This window comes from Manacus vitellinus, unplaced genomic scaffold (genome assembly GCF_001715985.3).
Source record: "Manacus vitellinus isolate BGI_N305 unplaced genomic scaffold, ASM171598v3 scaffold_11_pilon, whole genome shotgun sequence".
NCBI classification, from domain to species: Eukaryota; Metazoa; Chordata; class Aves; order Passeriformes; family Pipridae; genus Manacus; species Manacus vitellinus.
Window position 1 is genome coordinate 7,967,797 of NW_021938895.1, and position 25,952 is coordinate 7,993,748.

At 39.1% G+C, this 25,952-nt stretch overlaps 1 protein-coding gene across 2 annotated transcripts in view; it reads right to left on the bottom strand.

Annotated features, from left to right (window-relative positions):
• The window catches only part of VSNL1 (visinin like 1), a 90,241-nt gene that overhangs the window by 39,220 nt on the left and 25,069 nt on the right, over positions 1–25,952 (bottom strand). For both annotated transcript variants that reach the window (XM_008931270.4, XM_029965846.1), the window contains exon 2: positions 11,738–11,904. In XM_008931270.4, the coding sequence (XP_008929518.1) occupies positions 11,738–11,899 (162 nt within the window). In that variant the 5' untranslated portion in view covers positions 11,900–11,904. The remainder of the gene's footprint in view (positions 1–11,737; positions 11,905–25,952) is intronic.

Sequence of the window (25,952 nt, forward strand, 5' to 3'; positions counted from 1 at the left end):
TAATTGATAGACAAACGTTTGCTTCTTCAAGTCAAGACTAATATAGCACCCTTACAATTACATATGACTATTACTAACTCCCATTTTCAGAATCCTGCTTAACATACCAGCATTTCTTTCAACTCAGGAAAAAAAAATACATCAGATATGCTTTAAAGAGCTGTTCTAGACTTTAACCACAGTTTTCTTGCTGGGCTCTTAAGAACTACAGTATAGTGGAACTTAGAAAATGTACTTCTTTCAGGTCAACTCTTATCTGAAGTATTACTGTCTTTTAAAAAACACAAACAACAAATGTCACTTAAAGAAATTATATTTAAAAATAAATAAATAAATGTATGAAATATTTTTAAATTAAATACTGGGAAGTTTGACTTTCTAAAGTAATAAACGGAGTGTTAAGACATCCCTTGTTCCACACACATGTGCAACAGGAGATGAAAACGATGTGTTCAATATCATTACACTAAAGGTGATGCTCTACCTTTCTGTGGCTTTACATATGAGATGGTATGACTGTATTCCTTCAATAAAACTGTGGGATTTGGTCACCACTAAGCAATTGTGAGCTCAGAAGTGTGCATTGCCACCAAAATCACTTGTCCTAATTAAGAAGCTTAATGTGTGCATATAATGTTTGCACTGAGACTACCAACCCACAGGTAATATAAGACTTGATGTGCTGAAAATGCTTTGAATTGAAATGCAGAAACTGGACCCTGAGGAAGGGAGATGTGTTTTACTCTGGAATGAAGTTAGGAGTTTTAATAGAGTACAAGGGAATGGTACCTGACCTGCCAAAGTGCAGGTGGGAGGGCAAGTGGGAAGCAGTGATTTCACAGAAGAAACAACTCCATCCTTTCCCTCTGGGGCTAAGGCATGTGTATGGGTGGATAGGAAGACTCTGAAGGGAGCTAAGGACATCTGCATTTCACCAGGACCACACTCAAAGAGCATCACCTTCCAGAGACCAGTGTTTAGCAGCTGTCTGAAAAGCAGCCGGCTGGAGTTTATTCTGGTGAAAACAGATCCATGCTAGGAGGAAGTACATCTCCTAAAGTCATCTGCATCCCTGTGGTATCCCGTGAGGCTTTCACAACATAATTTCTTGTTTTAGTTGATCCATTCTTAGACAACTCCATCATTTCAGTTAAATATTTTAAGTCATAATTATCTGCACTGACACATATTATAAAATTAGGCACTGTAATTGCTACATTAACAATCACCAACACAATTAAGAGTTTTCCAGAACCAAAAAGGTATTTAGACACAGATATAGTCACCATGGACACAAGTAGCAGCAGTAGCTGGAGCCTGTGAACACAAAAGCGAATTCAAGAACTGTTCTTTTTTGATCAGTTCCTGTGTATTTGGTATCAGCACTAGGGACAGGAATCACATAGCCAAAACTCATGTATCTTGGAATAGGGCTTTAACCGTCTCCTAGCCTGATTTGGTTTGACAGCAAGGAGAAAACTAGTGAGTATATGCCAAAGAAAGCTGTGAAGAGTCATAAATATGCACACAGGTGTGTATTTCCCAGTTAGGGATAACAACAATCCTAAGGTATATACTTTCAAATGAAGGAGACCTCTGGAGCTACCTAGAAATAACTTGGGAATTGAATATACTTCTGCAGAAAGCTGCTGACAAAGTCCATATACCATCTTATGTCAATTAATGACATAGGAATTTTTAATTCCTTTTTTCTTTAATAGCTTTGTTTATATGGAAATAATCTCCAACTGACTTTAATATTCACTTTGAAGTAAACTACAGTGTTGATTTACACGTCTGTATATACTGCTCTTTCTTTGGACTACAGTGGGATTTTACTTAGAGATGCATGCTCAGTTCTGGGCTATCCATGCAACCAGACAGCCAAACTTCACAACTTCTTAAACTGGTAGATTTCACACCAAACTCTTCTGAGAATGTTTAATGTGTATTTCAGCAAAATGGCAAAATCTCCTCCTGTCTGATTTTCCCTGTGTTGATTACTTTATCTTCCAAACCATATGTTTTTCTCATTTTGATTTGTTTGTGATTAAAATTAAGATAGCTACCTAATTCTCATGCAAGGTAGCAGTAAATCATTTCAATTCATCAATCATTAGGTTTGTCAGAGCAAACAGTCTATTCCTATGAGCCTTAATTAAACATGAAAAGATGCAAGTTTACTCTCACTGAAGAAAAAGAAAGCTGATATCCCAAGGTACTGGTAACATTCAGACTACGATTAGTAGAAACCTAACTGGAATGTCGACTAATGTCTACATGCTAATAAAAACTGTGTTTAATTTGGTAACCAAATGAGCTCTCAAATGCCTCTCCATACCACAGTACCCTGAAAAAGCAGTTGATGTTTCAATACCTGCATAGCTGTAGTTTCCCACAGCAGCATATTCATTGCAGTGACAATGGTGATTTGCCATCTCAATGCACCACGAGCAGATGGAGCAGGTAGAGATGCAGTACCTGGCTGCAAGTACAGACTAATGCAGCCTCTTTAATTTTTGGGACATTCACATCCAGCTACAGTGACTAACAGCTGTTCATTGGGGAAGCTCTGGAAGTAATGTCAGTAAATTAATTTTCTGCAGGACCGATGAGTTTCCTGGGAGGAGGAGGGAGGATAAGCTGAGGTGTGGAGTCAGAGAGGACACACGAGGGTGAAGGGATTCAGTTCAGAGCACCAAGCTCCTGTCCACACCTTAAGAAATAAGAATGCTGTTTTCAGCCCCAGGCCTTGTGTACAAGTGAGATATTAAAAGTAGACTTTGGCACTAGAGGAAAATACTTCAATGTATTAAAAAAAACCCCAAACTTTAAATCATATTAGTTCATTCCAGTGCTGAAATGAAGTGCCCAGGTTTAAACACTCCTTCAGGAACCCTGTAATACGAAACAGCTTTTTTTTTTTTTAATACTTTAAACAAACAGAAATGTTTATAGTTCAAGAAATGAAATCCCTGAAAGACCTTAGTTCACTTTGTCTCAAGTAAAAAAACCACATGCTTACTAGCCTTCAGAATAAGGCTAGTATCATTCTAAAAGGATGATCTGGTTTCCAAAATCTCAGTTACTTAGATTTTGAAATAAAGTTAAATACAGGTTTCCACTATGGCATGATCACAGTTTAATTGTAGAGTGCAGAAACCAGTAGAGATCTAGATTAATATCTGGCCACAAGTGCCATACTATTATGCACACATAGGACCTCAGGAAGGCATTCCCAAGCCATTCTGTAGGAAAAAGAACAAGTCCTCACTCCAAAGAAATAAAGTAAGGGACATTTATATTTTGAACCGTGAAATAATTTCAGCCCTGACCTTGCCAAAGACATCAAGCAAATGGTTTAACCCTGTTGTATCTCAAATGTATTTCTGTACATAATATAAAGACTTTATATACTCCATTCATGATTACTTTTTTTGGCTGCAACAGAAAGGAATATCTCTGAAAGAAGTACAGTCGGTATTACCTCTCTCTCTCTCTCCACTGCATATCCTCAAGGATTTTCACTGGTTTTGTGAACACCCTTCCTTGTAATGAGAAGGAAAGCACTGAGATGGTATGAAGGGAGCTAGGAAACAGAAGTTTCAGGACAAAAAAAAGTCCAAAACACTTGACTTTTACAATAGATTGTGTAAAGGTTGTGAACCACTGATCAGTTTTGACAGCTGCTGTGAGGACTACTTAACAATGGTGAAATAAGCATTGTTACAGTGTAACAGCTAAGGGACTTGGTGCTGACAGTTCATTGGGTTCTTTTTCTTTGAAATCTTTCATACTTTGTGTCAGCAATGGCTCTCTCCATCCAAGCTGAAGTACTCCTTCTTTATTACCCTTCCTATAACCTTATTAATGAATTCAGTGTTTTGCTACAGAAATAATCACAATATTCCAAATTCATTGTTTTGATTTCTCGGAGGAATCCAACACAGATCAAAGGTGAGCTGTAAAGGAACAAGGTCTCTTATAAAAATGCATGACAGTTTTGGAAACTGGTGAGCTTCCTTCAAAATAAAAGATGAAGTGAAAGTAATTTGCATGTTTTTGTTGGCAGATTTACCCAGCCTGCATTCTTTTATCAGACTAGAGTGGAAACTAGGGCATGAATGTAAATGGCGATATTTTTAAGCATTCCAGGCTGCATCATCTTGTCCTGGTTGGACATACTCTCTTCAGTGCATTGGGCTTAGAGTGCCTCAAGTTAGCTTAGAGTGCCTCCAAGAACCACACATAACCACAGAACTACAGATCTATTCAATACTTAGTAATAATCAGAGGTTTGGACTAAACCTTTGCATTCCCACACATCTGCTCACTCTAAGCCTTGGAGATGCCTTTGGACAGTTGGACTGCTTTACGGATTCATGTGACCATGATTCCTGCCTCTCACAGACAGAGTGTCAGCATATGTTACTGATTTGTTTAAGCATTAGGGAGAGTCATCCCACTATCTTGGATACTCCACAAGCTACTATTTGGAGCAATTAAAATTTAGCTGCTTAGATTCCATCTTTTAGAATTGTCTGACTTCCTTGCTTTCTAGATTTAGAATCTCCAGAGGAGATTGTCTGGAGGATATGAGCCATTATATGCTCTGCAACAGATGTAAAGAAAAACTGTATTTTAGCCTTTACAATTAACCACCAGCCATAATACTGTAAATAGAAAGGGAGTTGTCCTTTGTCTCTGCAACTCTTTTCTACTAACTTCAGGACACTTACTTTCACCCCTCACCCACACAGACTTAGTTTTCAAACAGCTGCTGCCTTTAAATGGCAGCTAGCAATCTGTACATCCTTCACACCTGATGAAGAGCTCTCCAGGCTTTAGATCCAGCTTGTAGGACTGGATATTAATGGTTAATGGAGCTTGCACCAGACTTCACAGCACTCAGGTCTCACAATGATAAACAATTTTGGGAACTCAGTACAGTCCTAAGCGCTTAAGTAAGGATCAGGAATGAAAACTCCCATTAGCTTCACTGAGATTAGGATTTCAATCTAAACTGACTCCATTCCACATTGTTAAAGGTTCTTAGCATCCGGTGTTGTAATTTACAGCTGTATTTTCAGAACTGTTTGCTACCCAGCATGCTGGTCCTCTACTGGAAATTACTGTTTTCAATTTACTTTGCAGCTTAAATGAGAATCTGTGTTTATTTACTGTATTTTGTTTTTCAATATAGTTGCTGATCTTTAAAGCTCTGTTTACTAAAGACAGATTTTAAAAGCTCTTCCACAGAATGATATTAAGTCCAGACGTTATTTTTCCTGGGATCAGCACAGAGACAGAAATGCAGAAGGAGGGCACGTTACCAGTATCCTCCCCTTTCCTGAATCACTCAAATCAGCCTGGAAGTTAACCCTGCCTCTGGGATTTCTTTGATTTTGGTTTTATATGTAAGAAGCATTCTGGCCCTTTGTTTTAAAATTCATACAGCACAAGCTCAGCTTCTGTTTGAAACATATAATAAGCCTCTTATGTGGTTTTGTACTAGACCTGCATTTTGGCACAGCACCTGCCTATTCATGGTTATAAGGAGAAGAAAACGAATAATGGCAAAAGCAGTTTTGCATGGAAAACATCCAAGCAACAAGCCCATGCTTTATTTTTATTTTTTTTTAAGCCAAGTCCTGTATGAAAAGCAATTGCAATCTTTGCTTTTAAAGTTATCAGAAACCAGTTTTAATTCAGCTTTGGAGCACCAAACACATTGCTCATCCTGAAAAGCACTTCCCCATGATATTTCTGGACCACAAGCACAGTGGCTTTTCAGCCTTTTGGATTCTGCTATATTAATTTGCCTTTCATAGGAACTTCACTGTACTTCTAGTGAAAGGTTTTTTACTCTTTAGGAGCATTTGTTCCTAATGATTTACTATATTTGTCTCAAATGTGCAGACTTATACTAAGTGGTTAAGGAATACGTTAAGAATCTTTACCTCATGGACTGTTTTACAATCCTCCACAAGTAAAACTTCCACTGATGTCAATAATGTTACTGTCATTCCTTTCTAACCTCTATTTGCCTATCTACATATGCACTGCTTCTTTATAGAGCCACCTTGTAATGTCCCCAGATCAGAGCTATTCACTGCTTTATTTGTTTGTATCAAAAATTTCTAATGTAACAGTAATAGCTTTATTATTCTGCATCAGTTTGAAAAATCTAATAATAAAGCAGTAATATTATTCAGTTTAAGGATTTGTTTAGAGTCATGTTTATAAATAAATACATATGACGTTTTCTATGGTGTTGCAGTTAAATTTAAGTTGTACATCAAACAAACATTCTGTTATATTGTCCAGGAAGTCTGCTGGTGCACCAGATGCAATCTTCTGGAAGGTAGCAACACATGAGCTAAAATCATTGTGTGATAGATCAGTATTTCTTATAATTGGCATTATTTCAAAAACATGCTGTAGTTCTTTATCAATACAGGATTGGTACAATATACTAAATATAATAGTTATATTAGGCATAATATACCTAACATTGGTATAAAGTACCATAAAAGTACTTCTATTATAGGGAGAACTTAAGTGGCCAAACCACACTCATAAAACCACCACAGCTCTACCAGTTAAAAGAGATGATCCCAGAAAAATCAGTTTCTGCCAGTACAACTGCATCTATCTTCAGGACATCTGTAAACACAGCTGTGCCATTCTGGAATCCTACTTTTTTGCAGCCACTGAAAGCCTGAAAAGCAGCCCTAACCTAAAATTTTGAGTAGCTCTGTGCCATCTTTAGAAAGATGCTAGCCTGTCTTGAAAATCTGGACAGAGAAAAAGAGGCTGCAAATACACCCTCTTAAATTTAATAGATCTTTGAGATTCTTTTGTCCTACACATATTAAAATGAAGGACTAGAAATCAATTCCCTTCAAGGCCAGAAATGTGAGATAGAAGCCAAAAATATGACAAACCATTTGACTGTAATTAATCGAATAGCATCCATTTTTCTTCATCTTTTTTTTATTTAAATGTTATCTATAAAACTCTAGAACATAGCTAAATATATAGGTGCCATAAATTCACAAAGTAAATTGCTTTATTTAATGCTAGCATTATATCATGATCACTCCTAACCCTACCCTTCCAGTTATAGGACCACTGATGCTTATTTCTGTTGTTAATGCAGAGGATATGCTTTTCATGTTCAGTGACCCAGTTCCAAGAAGTATCACAATATAGAAGCCTATTTTCCACTTAATAAACATACATAATTCCTGTGAACATTAGCAGTGATTATGCACACTTACACACTCTAGGGCATATTCATCTAAACCCAGTGAATTCAAAAGATCTGAAGAAAAATGTATTTGGCCCTCTAGACTGCAAGAAACCCTAAAGAATGATAGGAACACTCCAGAATTTTGTATTAGTATATTTTATTTTAATGACAGTTTTGTATATTAATTTCTTAGCTCTCTGCTCACAATGCTAATGAAGTTTTATGTAAGATAAAAGAATTAAGGACTTTTTAGAAGAGAAAAAAGGAAAATTAAGAAAGCCAGGCAGGATTAAGTTAGGGTATTCTCTTTGAACAGGGAAATTCTAGGTTTCAGCCTGTCTGATGCTATTTCCTGCAGAAAAAGAGGTTAATTGGGATATTGTCAGCATCCCAAAAGGTGATATCTCATCACAGGTAGATAAATGAGAGGATGAGCAGTGCAGATTCAAACAGGGACAAGATAATTCACAAAATGGGTAAGGTTAGAAGGAACCGCAGTGGTTTAACCTCCCTGCTCCAGCAGAGTCATCCTAGAGCACATGGCACAGGATTGCATCCAGACAGTTCCTGAATATCTCCAGTGAGGGAGACTGCACCACCTCTTTGGGCAATCTGTTCCAGTGCTCGGTCACCCGCACAGGAAAGAAGTTCTTCCTCATATTCAGGTGGAACTTCCTGTGTATCAGTTTCTGTCCTATTGCTGGGCACCACAGGGAAGAGCCCGGCTCCATCCTCTTGACATCCTCTCTTCAGATACTTATGGACATTGATGATGTCCCCTCTCAGTTGCCTGTTCTCAAGGCTGAACGGGCCCAGATCCCTCAGCCTTCCCTCATAAGGGAGATGCTCCAGTCCCCTGATCATCTCTGCTGCCCTCCAATGGACTTGCTCCAGGAACTCCTTGTCTCTCCTGTACTGAGTTGCCCAGAACTGGACACAACACTTCAGAGGCAGCCTCAGCAGGGCTGAGTAAAGGGACAGGATCACCTCCCTCAATCTTCTGGCAGTGCTCTTCCTCTAATAGATTCAGAGTTTTCTACACCTTAAGGAGTACTTAAACCACTGTGATAAGGCAATTATATTATCTTCGTCACTTAAGAGAGAAAGCAAAAGGACTCCAGTCATTTGTTTTTGCCTGGACTTCTAATGTTCTAAATAGTTCTCTGTGGGAGAGGTTTGAAAGGTGCAAGTCCCATATTAAAGCAGATACATATACCCTGGAGAAATGTAGAATTTAATACCAATTCCACATTTGTTTACAGCATGCTGGCTTGAGTTTTAGCTTCTTCACAACGTTATCCACAGATTTCTCCCCTTCCCATGCTCTGTGCAGACTGTCAGGACAGCTAACTCGGTGTTTCAGCATTTAGGTCTCTTTGTGGCTCTGGGCTTGCAGTATATAACCAAGTCTTCAATAAACTATTTCAGAAACTGCTGAAGCATTCATGTCATTCAGCATCATGCAGGGAAAGATGAGCCCTAACAGCTTGCCACAGATTCTGGATCCCAAGAAGAATCTATCTACCCAAAAATGAACCAATATTTTTAATGAATCTGTTATATTGCAGAAGATGCTAAATATGCAACAGTATAAAGTATCCTTCTGCCTATTAGCTGCTTATTTAAGAGGTGTTCTTGACTAAGTATTTTTATAGACACTTCCACTAAAAGCACTGCAAATAATTTTTCTGTAGAGTCCATTTGTGTAACTGCTATTTATTTTAAGCACTGGATGATTGGTATTCATAATGGAAACTTCAATAGCAAATGTTTCCAAGCCAAACTAGAGTGATTCCCCCTTTAGTCAATATAGTCTTCATCTACATCAGTCAACAGCACAGTACAATTGATGCAAATACGTAGACTTGGTAGAGCTGGTGTGGAGGACCTGACATCCACATCACACACGTTCTGGATGTTCTGCTTCAGATCAAATCAAGCTTATTAGCAGGCATTAGATACAGTAACATATTAGGTGGGATCCCAGGACACCTCTAGTTACACTTCATTAACAAAAAAAAAAAAAAAAAAAAGCAGCTCCTGTTCTCCAACATTGTACACCCCACTCTGCAATTATGATGGAAGAGAAGTGGAGACATCAAGGAAATTCACCTCAAAATATTGCTCCTCATATAATATAAAATGTTTGGGCTCTTTAAGCTGAGAATATTTTTTACTTTGTGTGAGCTAAAAAAAAGAGCTACCTTTGCATCTTAATTATATGACCAACACCTTTTTATCAATGCGTGTGACAGTGCACCACACAACACATGAACAAAGAAACAATGTCCTCTTAAGTAAATATAAATCTGGAATGAAGGTAAGTCTTGTATTTCTTTTCAAAATATATTGATCTAAGGAAATCTTCTTCAATAAAATACAGTTTAGACCAACAGATAAATGTCATCCCTCCCAACTAAAAGCTTGTGCAGAAGAATTACAAATCAATACATGCTTCATGTATTTTCACCCTGAACATGCTTTAAGGGGACTGAAGTGCTGTAACTGCAATCATAATGATTTGGTGCTGGTGGCTCCTCCTGGAAAGAGCAAATTTCGCATCTGGGGTTTTGTCTGCAGCCAGCAGCTGGAGCAGGCAGAATGTCCTGCACAGGAGAAGTCGCCACCACGGCCAACACTCAGACTATTGGCTCCTCAGAGACATCATTTTACAAGCATTTCTGCAACAGAAAGAGAAGTACAGCTCTGGATTTACTACAGCTAATCGTATCTCTCCTCTGCAAAATTAGTATTTTGCCCTGTATAGACACTGTATATAGGATGGCAATAAACTGGACTAAATATATGACAGTGCCATTACACAGCAAAACTCAAACCCCACAACTACCCAAGCAAGGGAGACCGATTGTATTTGATGTGCATATCTAAAGATATATGAGGCCATAAAACTAAAGGTTAGATATTGCAGTTCAGTAAGATTAGAAAGTTGTCTTCAAATTTCAAGAGCAAAATACTGCTTATGCTTTTCCTGTTATTTTTTGCACTACCATTTCTGTAAACATGATATTGAATTTACTCTCTGGTATGTTTTCATGAGTAAAGTATCTTGCGAAATATCTACAAACACTTCAAATGCCCCTTTGAGGGGAGGTAGTCCTAACAGTTTTCAGCTGGTTTCAGAAGATATTTTTTCTCACAGCACACAAAAACTATTAAAAAAAATAATAATCTGTTTACTGTGATTTGCCAAAAAGAAAGTAATTATTGCTAAAGAGCTGACATACTTTATTAGGAATTTCATAAAGACCGTTTGCTTTTCTCAGAAACATGTATGAGAAATGACTAGATGTCTGCTCTTGCTGGAAGTGCACTCAGAAGAACTGTTTAAAATAGAAGTTATAAATTATCAGTCGATAACACGCATAATACCTGAGGCTGTAAAAATTCTTTCATCTGAAAATAACATCTATTACAAAGTCATTCATTTCTTAAGAAAAGGATTGTGAGGCAACATCTTGAGCCATAAATATTAAAATATGAAGACAGAAGCTTATTTATGCAAGCTGGAGTTGGAAGTTTTTGCTAGACCATTCATTAGAAAGAAAATGGGGCTAGGCATAATTTGCAGAATGATTGGGTTCAAGGCTGAAGAAATTTAGGAAAGAACTGTAGCATGCATTTGAGAGAAACGACAGTACCACTTGTCTGAAGAAACTGCCAGTGTGCTCAACACTTACATTTGAAAGGCTTTTTTATTTTTATTCAGCCTCACGTATTTATGAGCTGTTCTGATCTTACTCTTCATCACTGCCATCCAATATTTCTCCTAATTAACATTACTTTGAAGTCTCTGACCTTTAGGCAGACATTCAATTCTGAATTAAAATATAATTTTCTTTGTAACATGAATACACTTCTTATGCTACCCCCATAGTCTTCTTGTTACAGAATAAATACATAATAAATGTAAGGAAAAGACTAAATTGAACTTGATAAAATAATGAAAAATAAGAAGAAAATAAACAGATCAGCCTGCTTTTCCTTTCCAATAAAATAAGAACAAAGTGACAGTAGGGAAAAAAATAAAGGCAATACTTAAAATTTATAAACAGAATTCCTTTGTGGACAGTGTGTAATTTATCTGCAGCTCATACTGCCATGAAACTTCATCACTGTCATATAAGTATGTCCAGCAATCACATGGTTTGTGTTGAGCAGGACCACAACCATCTTTTGAGGGTGAAAGAGGTCCATAAATTGCAGAGCATAGAGAATATTTTTCTTGTGAATATATCACAGCTCTTTTTCTAAACTTTTGTTTCCAGTCACTGCAGTTACATGAATCTCTGGTGTGAGGACAGTAGCACTTCCCATTTATCTCATCATCATTGCTTCTCCCAGTAAAGTTATTCCTTAGTCTAAATGACCAGCGAGTCTTGACCACGTTTGCTTTATGTTACTGCATAACTTTTTCTGCAGTCAAATAGTAGGAACTTAGTTAAAGTAAGTTAAATAACTTACTTTTACGTAGAGCTGCTGAAACTCCTCAAGGTTCAGTCTACCACTTGGACAGTCCTTTAGAAATCCTTTGTACCACTGTTTTAGCTCGTGTTCATTGAACTCCGTGCTCTTCACCAGATCCTCCATCACCTCGGGGGCCAGCTTGCTGTTTTGTTTCCCCATTTTGCCTTGAAAATAAATGAATACAATTAGCCAAATGTGGCCATTAAACTGGAATTGACATAAAGATTGAACTTCACACTCGTACTCACTGCTGCTTTCAGTCAAACTTCCCAGATCTGTTAGTGAACATGAACCTTAGTCATACTTGAATATTGGAGGCTGAAAATATTGAAAAAGGCAATATTCTTCTTTCATTTAGGAATCTCAAGGCCTGGAGACAGACTACTTATTTGCCTTAAAATTAGGCAACATACAGCATTTTTTTACACTAAGATTGAAAAAGATTACTTAATGTTTTTCTTTGAATTTACCAAAAAAAATCAGAAATTCAGGGATGTCCACAGAATTACTCTTTGTCTTGAAAATCTCTTCTGATATGACACCCACATTAGCACCTATTCCTCATAGGTCCAATGCTGTGGACAGAGAGGTTTGTAACATATAGCACGAGGTGTTCCACTGGGAGGAAGCAATGCAAGACTCCACACACTTGGTCTCAAAAAATGATGAAACTAAACTGGAAAAATAAATTTAATTCTATATATTTGTACATATAAATGTATATATACACATATGTATACATAGATGTATATTTATATATTTAATGCATAGTTGATATGCACTAGATGGTTTACATTTCACACTGTTAACTCCGGAGATATTCAATGCATTAATCAAATACATTTGGTATACACACTTATAAATATTAAACATAAAACAGCCAGAAATACAAAATATGCATATATGTATAAATAAATACAGCAATTTCAGTATTACTCATGTTGGCCCTCTGAGATACTTCCACGTTTTTTGACATTTCAAGAAAGACATCCTTTGACAGAACTTTAGAGAAATCCTCTTCTTTAATTTTTCCCATTCTGCTACAGTTTGCTTCATGACAGATGTCTTTCAGTTATTTTTTAGTCAGATGACAGACAACACTTAACTTGTCCTGTACAGAACTGCAAAGTGATGAATTTCTTTCCTGAGCCTAGCTTTGCATTTCCATTTTTATCTCCAGTTTAGCATCTATCTCTAATGACTGCACCATGCTGAATGCCTTGATTTCTAGTCCATATGACTACCCATTCCTGATATTAATCGACTGCTTTTGGCATATTCCCCTGTTTCGAAGGGGCAATTTCTTTCTCCTCAGAAGGACATACTTAGTTCTATTCCAACATATCGATCTATTTATATAATTTCCTTTATGGGAACCTTCCTTGAGCAGGTGCAAAGTTAATCACTCCTCCTTCATCTTTCTGAACTACAAGAACCTGCTGCAAGGGCTCACCCAGCTGTTAACTAAGGGCAGCACACCGCTTGCTTTAAACTTATTCTGAAGCTTTGCCAGTATCCCATTGACATGTTTTGGTAAACTCAGAACAAATATGTAAGGGTTTAACTTTCCAGTTAATTGCCACAAGAATAGCTGTACACTCAGATATCCAGAAATCAGCAGTTTTGACTGAACAACTGGTTTGCAATTCACAGTATTTAGAATAATTGCCCCAGTCTTATCTCTGAAGTCCCCATCTTCTCATGTATGACATTGACCTAATTTGGCAAAATCTGAATTTAAATCCCATGGAGACTACAGTATACTAATACAGTTGTTTCTCTAGCTCCAACTCAGATAGCTTTTACATGAAACAATCACTGGTTTATTTGTTTTAGTCTTTATGGAGCCTGTTTACTTCCCGTTTTTGTTTTTGGTTGTTTGTTTTTTTTTTTATTTAAGCTCTGTTACCTTTGCAGTCATAACGTGCTTTGCCTAGGACCCAGAAGACCTCTACTGATTCTCAGCAGTTATGGTAACTACCTTAGGTAGATTCATAAGACATCTTTTGGTTCTCTTAATTTAGCCAAGTGTTTTTTTACTTGACTCTTCATGTGGATTCTTATCCCTATTAATGTTTAACTCAACAACACCTCTCAATGAAAAAAAGCATCTTCAATGAGCAAAAATCAGGTGGTTTTGACTGACAATTTTTCTGTAATAGCAACTTTTAAATCTTTGTTGTGTTAACTTTAAAGCCCTTGGAACTGGCACCACACAGGTGGAAGCAGACAGAACTGAATCTCAGCTCCATCTTCCAAAGTTACCTGTATTGTTTTCAATATTGTGAAAAACACTATAGAACATCTATAGAACATGGAGATTAAGCATGTAAGAATACATGAATAAACACACATATCCACATGTAACCTTTTCTATCATCAGATTCAGAGAAACAAGACACCAGCTTTCTGCTTCTGTGATACGGGTCCCTAATTTTGGTCAGCTGCTTGTCTGCCACAGGTAGTCCAGTAAGTCCCAAACACCTTCCATCCATATCTGATGTACTTCACCATAGAATATCCTATAGTAAATGAAAACCAGAGCTGACATTTTGATAAACACTCTCAAACACTTATTTTTTCCACAGAATCAACCTAGTATTTGAGAAAGGTATAATTTGGGACTGCTGGGTTCGGTACTTTTATTTGCTGCTCCAGCACAGCATGGTGCATAATCTGCTGGGCTCTGTTTGAGACATGCTGACCAAGCTCGTCATAATGCCTTCCTGGAATTAGAAGCATTCATTCTTTCTCCATGTTTTAAAGCTCTTTTCTTATGGAATTGAATTACAATCTCCAAGAAAGCTCAAGAGTCTCATATAATTATCAAATATAATCTCACACTTCTGGCTATGGGAGATCCACCTTGCTTGGGAATAAAAACTCAAATACACAGATTATCTAGTTAATCATATCCTAACATCTTCTAGAGCTTCACTGAATCTCTTATTACTATTGAAAAACTACAGTCACCCATTAGCAATGAGTATGCTACCACCAACACATTTAGTTTTCTAAATGAAAACTATTTTTAATTAACTTATAATCATGGTTTTGCAAACATGCATTTTCTTTGTGAAAACCTACGAATACGTATTAGGAAAAGACAGGAGAGAACAGCTGCACAATCACTAAGTTTTCAAGAAGAGGAAAGATCACTCTGCAAGCATTTCTTTCTTTAGTAAATTTTACCATTTTAAACTATAAATTTGCTTCCAAGTTCCATACTTCCAACCATGTAATGTGACAATTGAAATACTGCTATTCATCTTCCATTATGTTTTCTGGCAAAAATCATGAAAGGGAAAAGGAAAAAAAAAGCATCATGCTTTGATTTCAAGCCATTGTGGGGGAGCGATTCACAATAAACAAGGAACCAGGTATTTGAATGCCACATGGCATCAATAAAGGTGTCAATTCTGTTCCCAATGAGGTTACTCTGGCAGGAGAATGCTTACTAATACTAACAAGGACAACACAATCCAAAGTAGAGATCAAGAAAAACAGTAAAACTCTACTGTTGTGTAGCAAGTAGCAACAGCAATGAAGGTTGAGTTTAAAAACACGTCCCTTTCCTGAAATGCTCAAAGAGGTCATCAGCTGCCCAGAGAAAATGGCTTTTGAGAAATACTTAGTAGACTAGTACTCCAGTACTTCATTAAGTAACACCTTAATTGCTGTTTTTACAGGTCCATAGGAAGGTCAGATTTAAAAGATGGAAATTTATTAAACAGCCAATCCCCAACTTGAGGCAGTCCAGGCTGTGCCAGCAGCAGGCAAGTGCAATATAAGGATGTACCTGCCTGCTCTTTGCCCTGCTGGACCTCAAGGGACCCATGCCAGCCAGCCTGGGAAGCAGGAAAGGGCTTCAGCAGCAGCTGGAACTTACTCTAAAATGGTTCACCAGCATGGGTTAGCAAATATTTTATATGATTTACTGGGGCCTTTAGAGGTAATGGGCATTAAGTCATCATGCAGAAAGAGGAAAACAGTTCTTCTAGTTTTAAGACCTGGTATCATTTGTTTAATAGCTTTCCTGCAATGCTATCATGTGTCCCACACGTGCTTGTGCTATTTCAAATGCTCTCCACTCTCCACTCGATCATCATCCAAACCTCCTGGCCAAGCAAGGTTTTTTTCCCTGGAATATCTTACAGCAATTCCTGCACAGGTTTATCAGGTCTGCAGCTCCCACTTGGCTTGCCAGTACTAAGCTGCCAGTGTGAGCACAGTTCTACAAAACAAAATTTTATTAAAGACGTAAGGAATAAAATGTGAGTTCAATAGCAAAACGTGACTTACGGAACCTTGTTTGCTGTGTAATGATTTCAAAAGATCTCCCAAACTGTTGCCAACACAGCTTCATTTGGACCGACTTCTTTCCCCTCCTCTCATTACCCTCCAGTCTCCTCAGCAAGTGCCCAGAGTTCAAAGGGACCAAGTGCAAACAAACAGAACTCTGGCTGTTCCTAAGGAAGAATAAACTGAGTGCTTCCAATGATCTTGCATTTGTGCTGAAAAAGGACCCAAATTCCACTGAGAAGACAGCACCAACTATGTCCAGCCCTGTCCTTGAAAACCAGTTCTGTGTTATTTTGCTTACTTCCCATAAATACAGTTATATAAAACCATTTCCTTTTATGTTGCTTCAGGAAAAGTGCTGCCAGGAGGTGGAGGGAGGTGATCCTTCCCCTCTGCTCTGCACTGGTGAGACACATCTCACCAGTTCACCAGGTCACTGGATCCACTGTTGGGCTCCCCCTACCAGACAGACATGGACTTACTGGAGAGAGTCCAGCAAACAACCACAAAGGTGATAAGCATTGGTCATACAAAGGAAATCTGAGACAGCTAGGGCTGTTCAGCCTGGAGAAGAGAAGGGTCAGAGGGTCTTATCAATGGGTGTCTAAACACCCAATGAGGGGAACAAATATGGCAGAGCCAGCCTCCTCTCAGGGGTGCCCAGGGAGACAAGAGGCACTGGGCACAAACTCGGGTTCAGGAAATTCTGTCTTAATGTAAGAAAATGCTTCTTTACTGTGCAGGTGATCAAACACTGGAAGAGGTTACCCAGAAAAGTTGTGGAGTCTCCATCCTTGAAGATACTCAAAACCCCACTGGACAATCATCTCTAGCTGACCCTGTTTGAGCAGGGGCTTGGATTTGGGCATCTTCGGAGGCCTCCTCCAGTCTTGGAGATTCTGTCATTCCGTGACACAGTTAGAGGGAAATAGGGCAGTCACACCACCTGTTTTTGGCATACGCAGTAGCCGCCTAATTTCACTAAATTCCCCATGGATAGTTGAGAGAAAAAGTGCTCATCCAAAGGATCATTTAGAGAAGAGGTGCTGGTTACTGGTCACCTCCCTCCCCTCACTGATTCCAGGAGTGCCTTATATCCCTGGGCACAAACACCTAACTGATTGGAGCTACCCCAACTAATCCCCGTGTACTATGGCTGCTTTGACACCTGACCATGTTCACACTCCGGTTTCCAAGTAATTCTGCATGAGCTGAAGCAGTTGGTAATCAACTAACACCTCTGCAGCCTCGTGAGTTCTGTGCATTTGATGAATTCCCTTCTATGGTGCATGTTTTTCTTGCTCTTCGCTGGCTTTGGGAAATGGGAATGAGTCGTGTGGACTATGCCAGAAGCAAATGACAACACTCACTTTGCCAGCTCAGCTGTGCTGGCAGGCACTCATTAGGTTGGAAGGAAAACTGTGGTTCACCCCCACCCCTCTGCCCACTCTGAGCCCACAAGCTCCCACAGGAACGTGCTGACTCCTGGGGACTACATGTGAAATCCAGGCATTGAGCAAGCAAGCATGGTGGGTGTCTTTGCAATCTCTGACACAATACAAATCTATAAACGGCACATCAAACACTGAATAGACTCCAACATACATACATACAGGTAACAAAACCCCAAACAATTAGTGCTGGGGAAAGCATATAATTTACAATAACAGAATCATTTTCATATGATTTTTAAGTAGGCTGCTTATCAAATTTCCAGCTGTGTGCTGATACTAACTCTAACTCCTGAAGATTCCCAGCATCGTTCCTTTCTCTTCAGGCTACTTCAGACATTGCCTTTTCTAACATCAGTATGAAGGATAGATAGAAGCAGGCTATCAAGCCACAAAGATGCCTCATTTCTTCAAATACACTTATTGTTTCACAGAAGAGGATGAAATTTGGAGCTGTAGTGTGTCTTTCACAGACAAAACAAACAACAACCTCGTAGCCAAAGCCCCATGGAAATAAGTACCCAAGGAAATGTATGTGTGGAAAAGAAGAGGAATTTTCCCATCCCCATGGAGAGAGACTCTTCACCAGGGGTTGTAGTGAAAGGACAAGGAGTAACGGTTTTATATTGAAAGAAGGTAGAGATAAGGAAGAAATTTTTTGCAATAAGGTTGGTGAGGCACTGGAACAGGTTGCTCAGAGTGGTTGATGCTCCATCCCTGGAAGTGTTAAAGGCCAGGTTGGATGGGGCCCTGGGCAACCTGGTTTAGCGGAAGGTGTCCCTGCCCCTGACAGGTGGTTGGAACTAGATGATCTTTAAGGTCCCTTCCAACCCAGACTGTTTTATGATTCTATTCTCCCTAGGCAATTTGTGAAGCACCTCTTCACATCAGTTGTCAACACAATTTCTAAGTCAGTTTGCATGAAGTAAGGATGATGCTGAGTCCTATACCTTGCACAGTAGAACCATACTAGAAAGCCCTTTTTTCTCCCCAAACATTCAAAAGATTAAGGTATTTTAGAGAAGGTTCTGGTACTGTTGCATGATACCAGCTCTTAAGATGCTTACACCATGTAAGTACTATACTATGATTAAACCTTTTGAAAAAGGGGCCAGTCATGTTAGAAGGAACTAGTGGTGGCAGCAGTTGTTTTTTTCCTATCACTGTCTCTCCTGTAAGCCAGATCCTCTTCAGTGATCAGGAGCCTTTACTTAATGATGTCATGGTGTACCAGGGTGAATTTACGCTGATACTTTTGGTCTGTGTTTGGCCCAAACAACTGTAAAAGTTCTGTTCTTTCCCTGCCAAGTTTTGAGAAAACAAGTACTGATAAATCGATACCTCGTCCTTGGAAAGAGAGCCTCTTGTATAAACTATATTAATTGGTGTTCTGTGATTGGTTCATCATCTGCCAAGGACATTTGAAGGAGAAACCGAAGAAGAGGGGAGGAAGTCACGACCCCCAACTCAATTAGGGAAGACCCCCGAAGCATACTGCACATGTGTACAGGGAATTCCAAAATTCTCATGCATGCACTGAACGGATGCACTTGCATAATAGGTGGTGGGATGGAGGACCTCTGGCTGGGCAGTGATGGTCACACCTGCAGAGGTTGAGGTCATTCAATTAATTGTATAAAAAGCAGATAGCTCTTCTATGGGGGGAACTAGCTTCACAACAAGGACAACGCTGCCTTTGGTGGGGACACCCGCCACTTTGTGAACTTACTGACTCTCCAAGGATGTAGCTTCTGCTATGGGTAATTATAGGCATGCTAGGTTGGTAAGATAACTTTATGGGCAACAACTGGGTAACTGGGGAGGTCGTTCTGGGGGCTTATTTCTCTCCTCCTTCCTCCCTTTTGGGTTTGTTCGTTTGGTTGGCCACCTCTTGGTAATAAATATCAGTTTTGTTGAGCTTGCAACAGTGTCATGGTTTTCAAGATTCAGTATGGTCTGAACCCCTCCCTAATACACATGGCATCTGTGGCTCTCCCGCAGGTGGGTCTGACCCCCATGAGTCAAAAACTCCCTCAGTTGGCTCAGTCCCATCTTCCTACTCCTTTCTCAGAACCCTTGGATCTAAACACACAGCAGCTCCATGTCTGCACTTTGCCTGCAAGAAAGAAGAGCTGCAACAACCTGTAGGAGTGGAAGATGAAAGAAATCCACCTCCAGGTGTTTGCTGTCAGGACAGAAAAGCCAGGCAAGGAACACCACGTCAGACATCGGCAGAGGCACCAAGGGCAGAGTACCTGACACCGTGACAGCCAAATGGGGCTGGACAATGCCAGGCACTGAGGACCCACTCTAGCTGACCCTGCTGAGCAGGGCTGACCACTGCACAGACTTCAGAAGTCCCTGCCACCCTCCACAGTTCTGTGACTCAAGAGCTGCAGACATCCTTTCAGTAATAATTGTGGGAGAAACTGATTATCAGGTATAGGTAGAGCTAACAGACTTTTATGTTGCTGTATTGCCCATCAGTTACCTCAGGACCATGTTGTTCTCCCTGCTTAGAAGCAAAACCAAGCCTGAAGGAACAGCTTTCTCCTTCAGACAATACCTGGAGCTCTCTTTTGAGTTTCTAACCAACTATGACTGAAAAATAAGAATTTACATGTGTGTGTGTACGAGGAAGAACCTCTTTACTGCGTGGGAGACCGAGCACTGGAACAGATTGCCCAGAGAGGTTGTGGAGTCTCCCTCACTGGAGATATTCAAGAATTGAGTGGATGCAATACTGTGCAACGAGCTCTAGGATGACTCCACTCAAGCAGAGAGGTTGGACCAGATGACCCACTGTGGTCCCTTCCAACCTTATCCATTCTGTGATTCTGCGTTTGTGTAACACTATACTGCTATATACTGAAATATATAGCAGACATGATTTACAGCTGACAACATAAACCTCAAACTATGGGTGAAACAAATAGGCTAGATCCTGATTTATATTACACTACAGCAAAAACTGGAATAAATCCAGTGATTTCAGATTACTTCACTGGCTTTACCAAATATCAGATTCAGGTCCGTAATCTCTTAGTGAGAAAGAAATGGGGAAAAATATAGAGTAATTACATTAAGGAATGCAATTATCCAACCGAATTGAAAAATAAATGGAGAAAAGAGGTTTAACCAAGAGAAGAGAGATATATTTTTAAATTTTATTTGAAATGAGATGGATATTCAATTAGATTCAAGCAATAAAAAACATTTGAAAGGGTAAAAGCTGTGCAGAAGGATGCTCTAACACAACAATGACTGGTATGTAGGGCTTTTTTTTTCTGGGTGATTAGGAAACTAAAATTGCATTTATCTCATTAAAAGTGTGGATTTGTTTTCTGTTGAGCCTGGAATAAAGCAAAAGGGAGTTCTCTACATTTTCAATATGAAAATCAAGGGCAATACCAGATTCACCAGCAGTTCCACTGTTGATGCACTCCTGTGAGTCACAGTAGGGCTCTAGTCAAAGCCCAGTGCTGAAGCTGGCAGCTTAGGTAAAAACTAAGCTGGTCTGAAGAACATGGCAGGGTCTTATTTCTGCCCCCTTTCCTCACTTGTATTGGGAAGTTGCTTACAAAAAGCTATAGCTAGCTCTTCTCCTTTGCAAGTGGACATGGATGGCAGGACACAGCGCAAAGCTAAGAATTACTTGAGTTGTTCAACAAGACACAAGTGCTCAGAAGAGCTTCCAGGCTCTATGACTTAGCTTTGTACTTGGAAAGACAGGGACAAAATCCCTCTTTTGCTTGTTCTTTCTCTCAGGCTCTTTCAGACCACAAGGAGGAGAGTGTCCCCATTACTACAGAAAGTTTAGGCTCTGAATGATCAGTTGTCCTTAAGAAAATTTTTGCTTCCTGTTTACCTTTGTTATTTGGCTTTGATGCCTGCCATAACTCAAACTTGTTTGTTTGTGAGTTTATTGCCATGTCAACCTATTTTCCAATATTTCAGTAGAATTTAGTGATTTATATGTTCTACAAAATTTAGTGATTAATTTCTGGAGAGAACAATATGCTTGTAATGCTGAGACAAACATGTTAAATTCATCCGTTGCCATAGTTTCATTTTGCTACTGGCCCAGTGTCTATTGCTGGTGGTGATCAGTGAGTAACAAGAAGGTGTGAATTTAGGAAGAAGACTCATTTTTCAGCAGTGGAATATGTATTTTCTTCACAGGTCTGTCGTCCTGAATTTTTTCCTCGTAAATAATAATCTTAAAATGCCTGCAGCACATTTACTGTACCTTTCCCTAATAATTCATATGCTGAATACCATTGCAATCACCTAATTATCCAGAATGCTCCAATATCAGAGCCTTGATTGCTGTGACAAGTTTGTTTTGTACCTTTTATGAAATATAAGAGTTTTTGATTGCTTTCTCTGAGGTTTTATTCTAGAATATGGTTTCCAATAAGCCTTCCCTCATGATATGTGAAATCTGGAGCCTCCTGGACATCACTACTTCAGAGTGGCCACTGGAACAAGTTACATATCAGCACTGATAGTCACTTTCTAAGCCTTGCACTTCAAAAGAGTCGTTCATACAATTTTAGATATTTCAGAGATCTATCCACTATTCAGTACTCCACCTTTTCAGAGATAATTTCTGCAAACAACTCTTTTTTAGGAGAAGACTGACAGGCTATGCATGCACATTATAATTTCTCTGAGTAGGTTCCAGTCTTATTCTGGAACCATGGGACAACATTTGTGTAGACTGTAAACACCCATCTAGTTTTGATATGTCAAACTGTATCAACATTTCCTCTGTCTGAGATACAGAATTTCTGTCAATTCGTAGAGACTAGTGTGAATTAAAATTCTGCTTTTCTTTGAGTTAAAGATTATTGAAGGTTCATGCTTGGGGATAAGGTTTTTTAAACTTTAGCCATTGCCTTGACCTCATTTACATATATGCACATTTTTTCCTTAGTTTTCATTTGTTTGTAGATATTCATTTATTTTGTCATAAAGTTATCAAAAAGTATTACATGCTTTCTCTCCACTTGTATTACATTCTGATTTGCTACCAGTTTTCCATACTGTTAGTTTGAAATGTCACTGTACTCTGGTTTGATACGTGCAAAGCCAAACTCCTTAAGTTGGTATTGTCACTAAGAAGTACTTTCACTGTTCACCTTTCAGCCTCATTTTAATTTGAGTTTGAATCCATCAGATGCCTTTATAGGACTGCATCTCTGACTCATAAGTCATTGGGCTTTGCTTAATGGTACAAGATTCACTCTTCATTTATATCCATATTCCTCATCACTCTTTTGAGTGCACTCAATTAGTGCACTCTTTCTGCAAAGGTGCACTAATTGAATCAAATGTTTGATGCTTAAAAAGTCAGTTGTCTTTGGTCCCTCTGCAGTCAATGGAGATGGTCAGAAATTTCAGTGTGATTCACCCCATACAGAGAGAGATGTCTGAAAGCGGCAGGATGAATATACGCATGAGTATTTTAAGACAGAATGAATCACCAAGTGTCTCTTTCTGCTGCTTGTAGAGGCAGCCTTGTAAACTTAGATCTGAAACTGGATTTCTAAATGCTTAAAGTGACACAAGAAAAATCCTACCTTGCTTATTGACAGTGGATAACCTAATGCTGTTCCTGATCTCACTGGGAAACACATACATTTGCCAAAGTTGACTTTTATTCCTATACATCTCAATACTTATTCAGGTTTGATTAATGTCATGACAAGTGTAATATTCTGGTGTACCACATACAGACAGTCCTTTCTAAAATGCTATTTACTTCCATCAAAGACGTGGAAAAACTCTTTTCCACCTTTTTCCAGGCCTCCTCAAACCAAAATAGTTTTAAGTAGCTGAACTGCAGAGATCAAGCTGTTCAGGATTGTTTCTTTATGTCCATGTCATTCCCTGTTTTTTCTTCAGTATAGTTCTCAAGTCCTTGCCTCAAAGAGTAAGATAAATAATTCTTCTTATTATTAAATACAACATTTTATTGTAACGAATTTCACTCTGATCATGTGAATGCTAAATTACATTCTCCAACCCACCTCTAACATCCAACTCTCTCTTTACCCAACACAGTCCCTTTAGCAGCCCCGTCCAATAATGCAAGACCCTGTCTCATTGCTCTGAATTCACAGGGAGAAGAAGGTATGGTGAGCACTGTATGGCCATCCTGCAGACTCTGCTGGAATTAACAGCAGCCAAGATCAGTGACTGGATTGTTTTCTCTCTGTTCCCAACTTACACAGCAGTGACAGGGTCTCTTTTTCATCTTGTTCATGCTCCTGTGTCCTGTAATGACAACTATATATCAGCATATGGGCTACAAATAGTGTTGTGATAACTGAAATAAATATAAGCTAATACATAAAGATACACTTTAAAGCTTTTGCTTCCATTCCATTTCTACCTGAAAAGGAGCATCCCAGACTGGAGTTAGCTCGCTTTTGCACACCCATCTATGACTGCCGTCATTGAGCTGATTTCAACAGATTGTTTTGACCTATGGGCTAAAAAACGACATTACTAAAACCCACATGGCTGTATTATGGCAGATATTAACAGAAGCAGTTAGCAGGAAAGGAGATTACAGCTTTTTATTTTACTAAAAACCTTTCAAAATCAAAATAAAGTGTTTACATCATTGTGGCTACTGATCCATTGGCGCAATGCTCACCCCAAATTCATTATAAACAAATCGTCAGAACTATCCCTTGTGACTGCTTCAGATGGAGCATGATTAAATGCAGAGGAAAGACATTACTGAGAAGATGAATCATAATTCTGCAGAATGAAATCAATGGCTTTACACTTTTCAGTTGGACGTTGAGGGGTGATCAAAAATGTTACTCATACAAACAAGTGAGCAAATGAATCACACACACAGCTTGAACAGGAAAAATATACTTAAAATTCACACAGCAATAACACCAACTATCAAGGAAACACAGAAGAAAACCTAAAAATATTTTCCTAAGGTAGAATTTTCAAACTTTGAAATGCAAAGTTTTTCCATCACTTTTGATATTATGGTTTGGAATAAATGTAATAAATTTTAGAGTCGTTGGATGGCTCATTTGAAGTAACATTTTAATAACTTCAATCCATCTCTAAGCAGACAGGTTGGCAACCACCTCACAGCAACAAGGATGAGATGACCTAACTGGTATGACTTAAGCCACTCCAGTCACCTCAGCTGTCTGGACACATGTTGATGTCTCAGACACCTTAGGCCCTTACAGATGGCATTAGACACCTCTGCTTAAGCAGCTGAATCAGGTGAATGTGATCTTGCCCTCATAATTTAGACAGTTAACTCAGAATCATAGAATTCTTTAGGTTAGAAAAGCCCTCTAAGATCATCAATTCCAACAGCTAACCCAGCAACACCGTGTTCAGCTCTAAACCATATCCTCAAGTGCCACACCCATGTGCCTTCTGAACACTTCCAGGGATGGCGATAGCACCACTTCCATAGGCAGCCTCTTTCAATGTCTGACCACCCTTTGAGTGAAGAAATTCTTCCTGATATCCAAACCTCCCCTAATGCAACCTGAGGCCATTTTCTCTCAACCTGTCCCTTGTTTCCTGGGAGAAGACCAACACTCACCACACACTTGAACTAACAAATCAGTTAAAGGACACGGTGCCCTATTCTGATAGCAGAGAAAAGCCATCATAGAGAAACCCTGCTTGCTGAAATTAATTCATCAGGCTTCTAGCTATAGGTTCTCCCTGTGGAGTCCATGAAAAATGCCTTAATCCCCACTTGCTTCTGAAGGTTGGATCTGAAGGTTGGATGGGAAATAAGGTGTTTCTGATCTCACTTAACAGGCTGATGCTGTTCTGCTATGCTATGTTAGACAACAAGCTGTCAGCCCTCCTGTCCACTCAAACCAGCACACACACAACCAGCAAGGAGTGCACGTGCAGCCAGGACAGGTCAGCAGTGCCCAAGACAGAGCTGCCAGGCTCACCTGTTCTTTGTGCCTATGCACAGATCCAATCACAGAATCAGAGAATCGTTCAGGTTGGAAAAGATCTTTAGGAACACAGAGCCCAACCGTTAACCCAGCACTGCCAAGTCCCCCACTAAACCCCCTCTGCTGTTTCATAATGCACAGGAGGTCCAAATCATAGTTGATCTCCAAGTCATTTCTCAGCCTTGACTAGTATCGTTAAAGGATATTGGAGCAAAAAAGGTCAAAGCTGGGAATGTATGAACTGGTCCTGCTAGGACTGAATTTAGAAGTATTCACTGTGCTTCCTCCTTTAGAAGATTCTCTTTCCAGAGCTGCCAATCCAATTCTGTCATAAAGCACACAATTGATTCAATGTAAAAATTACTTTAATGCAGACTGAGAACATGAGTTCTTTAGTACTGAATATCTCTGTTACATAGGCAAACCCAGTATCAAAAAGCAATAATGCATGTAACCATTACCTAGTATTTCCTCATTAATTAGCAC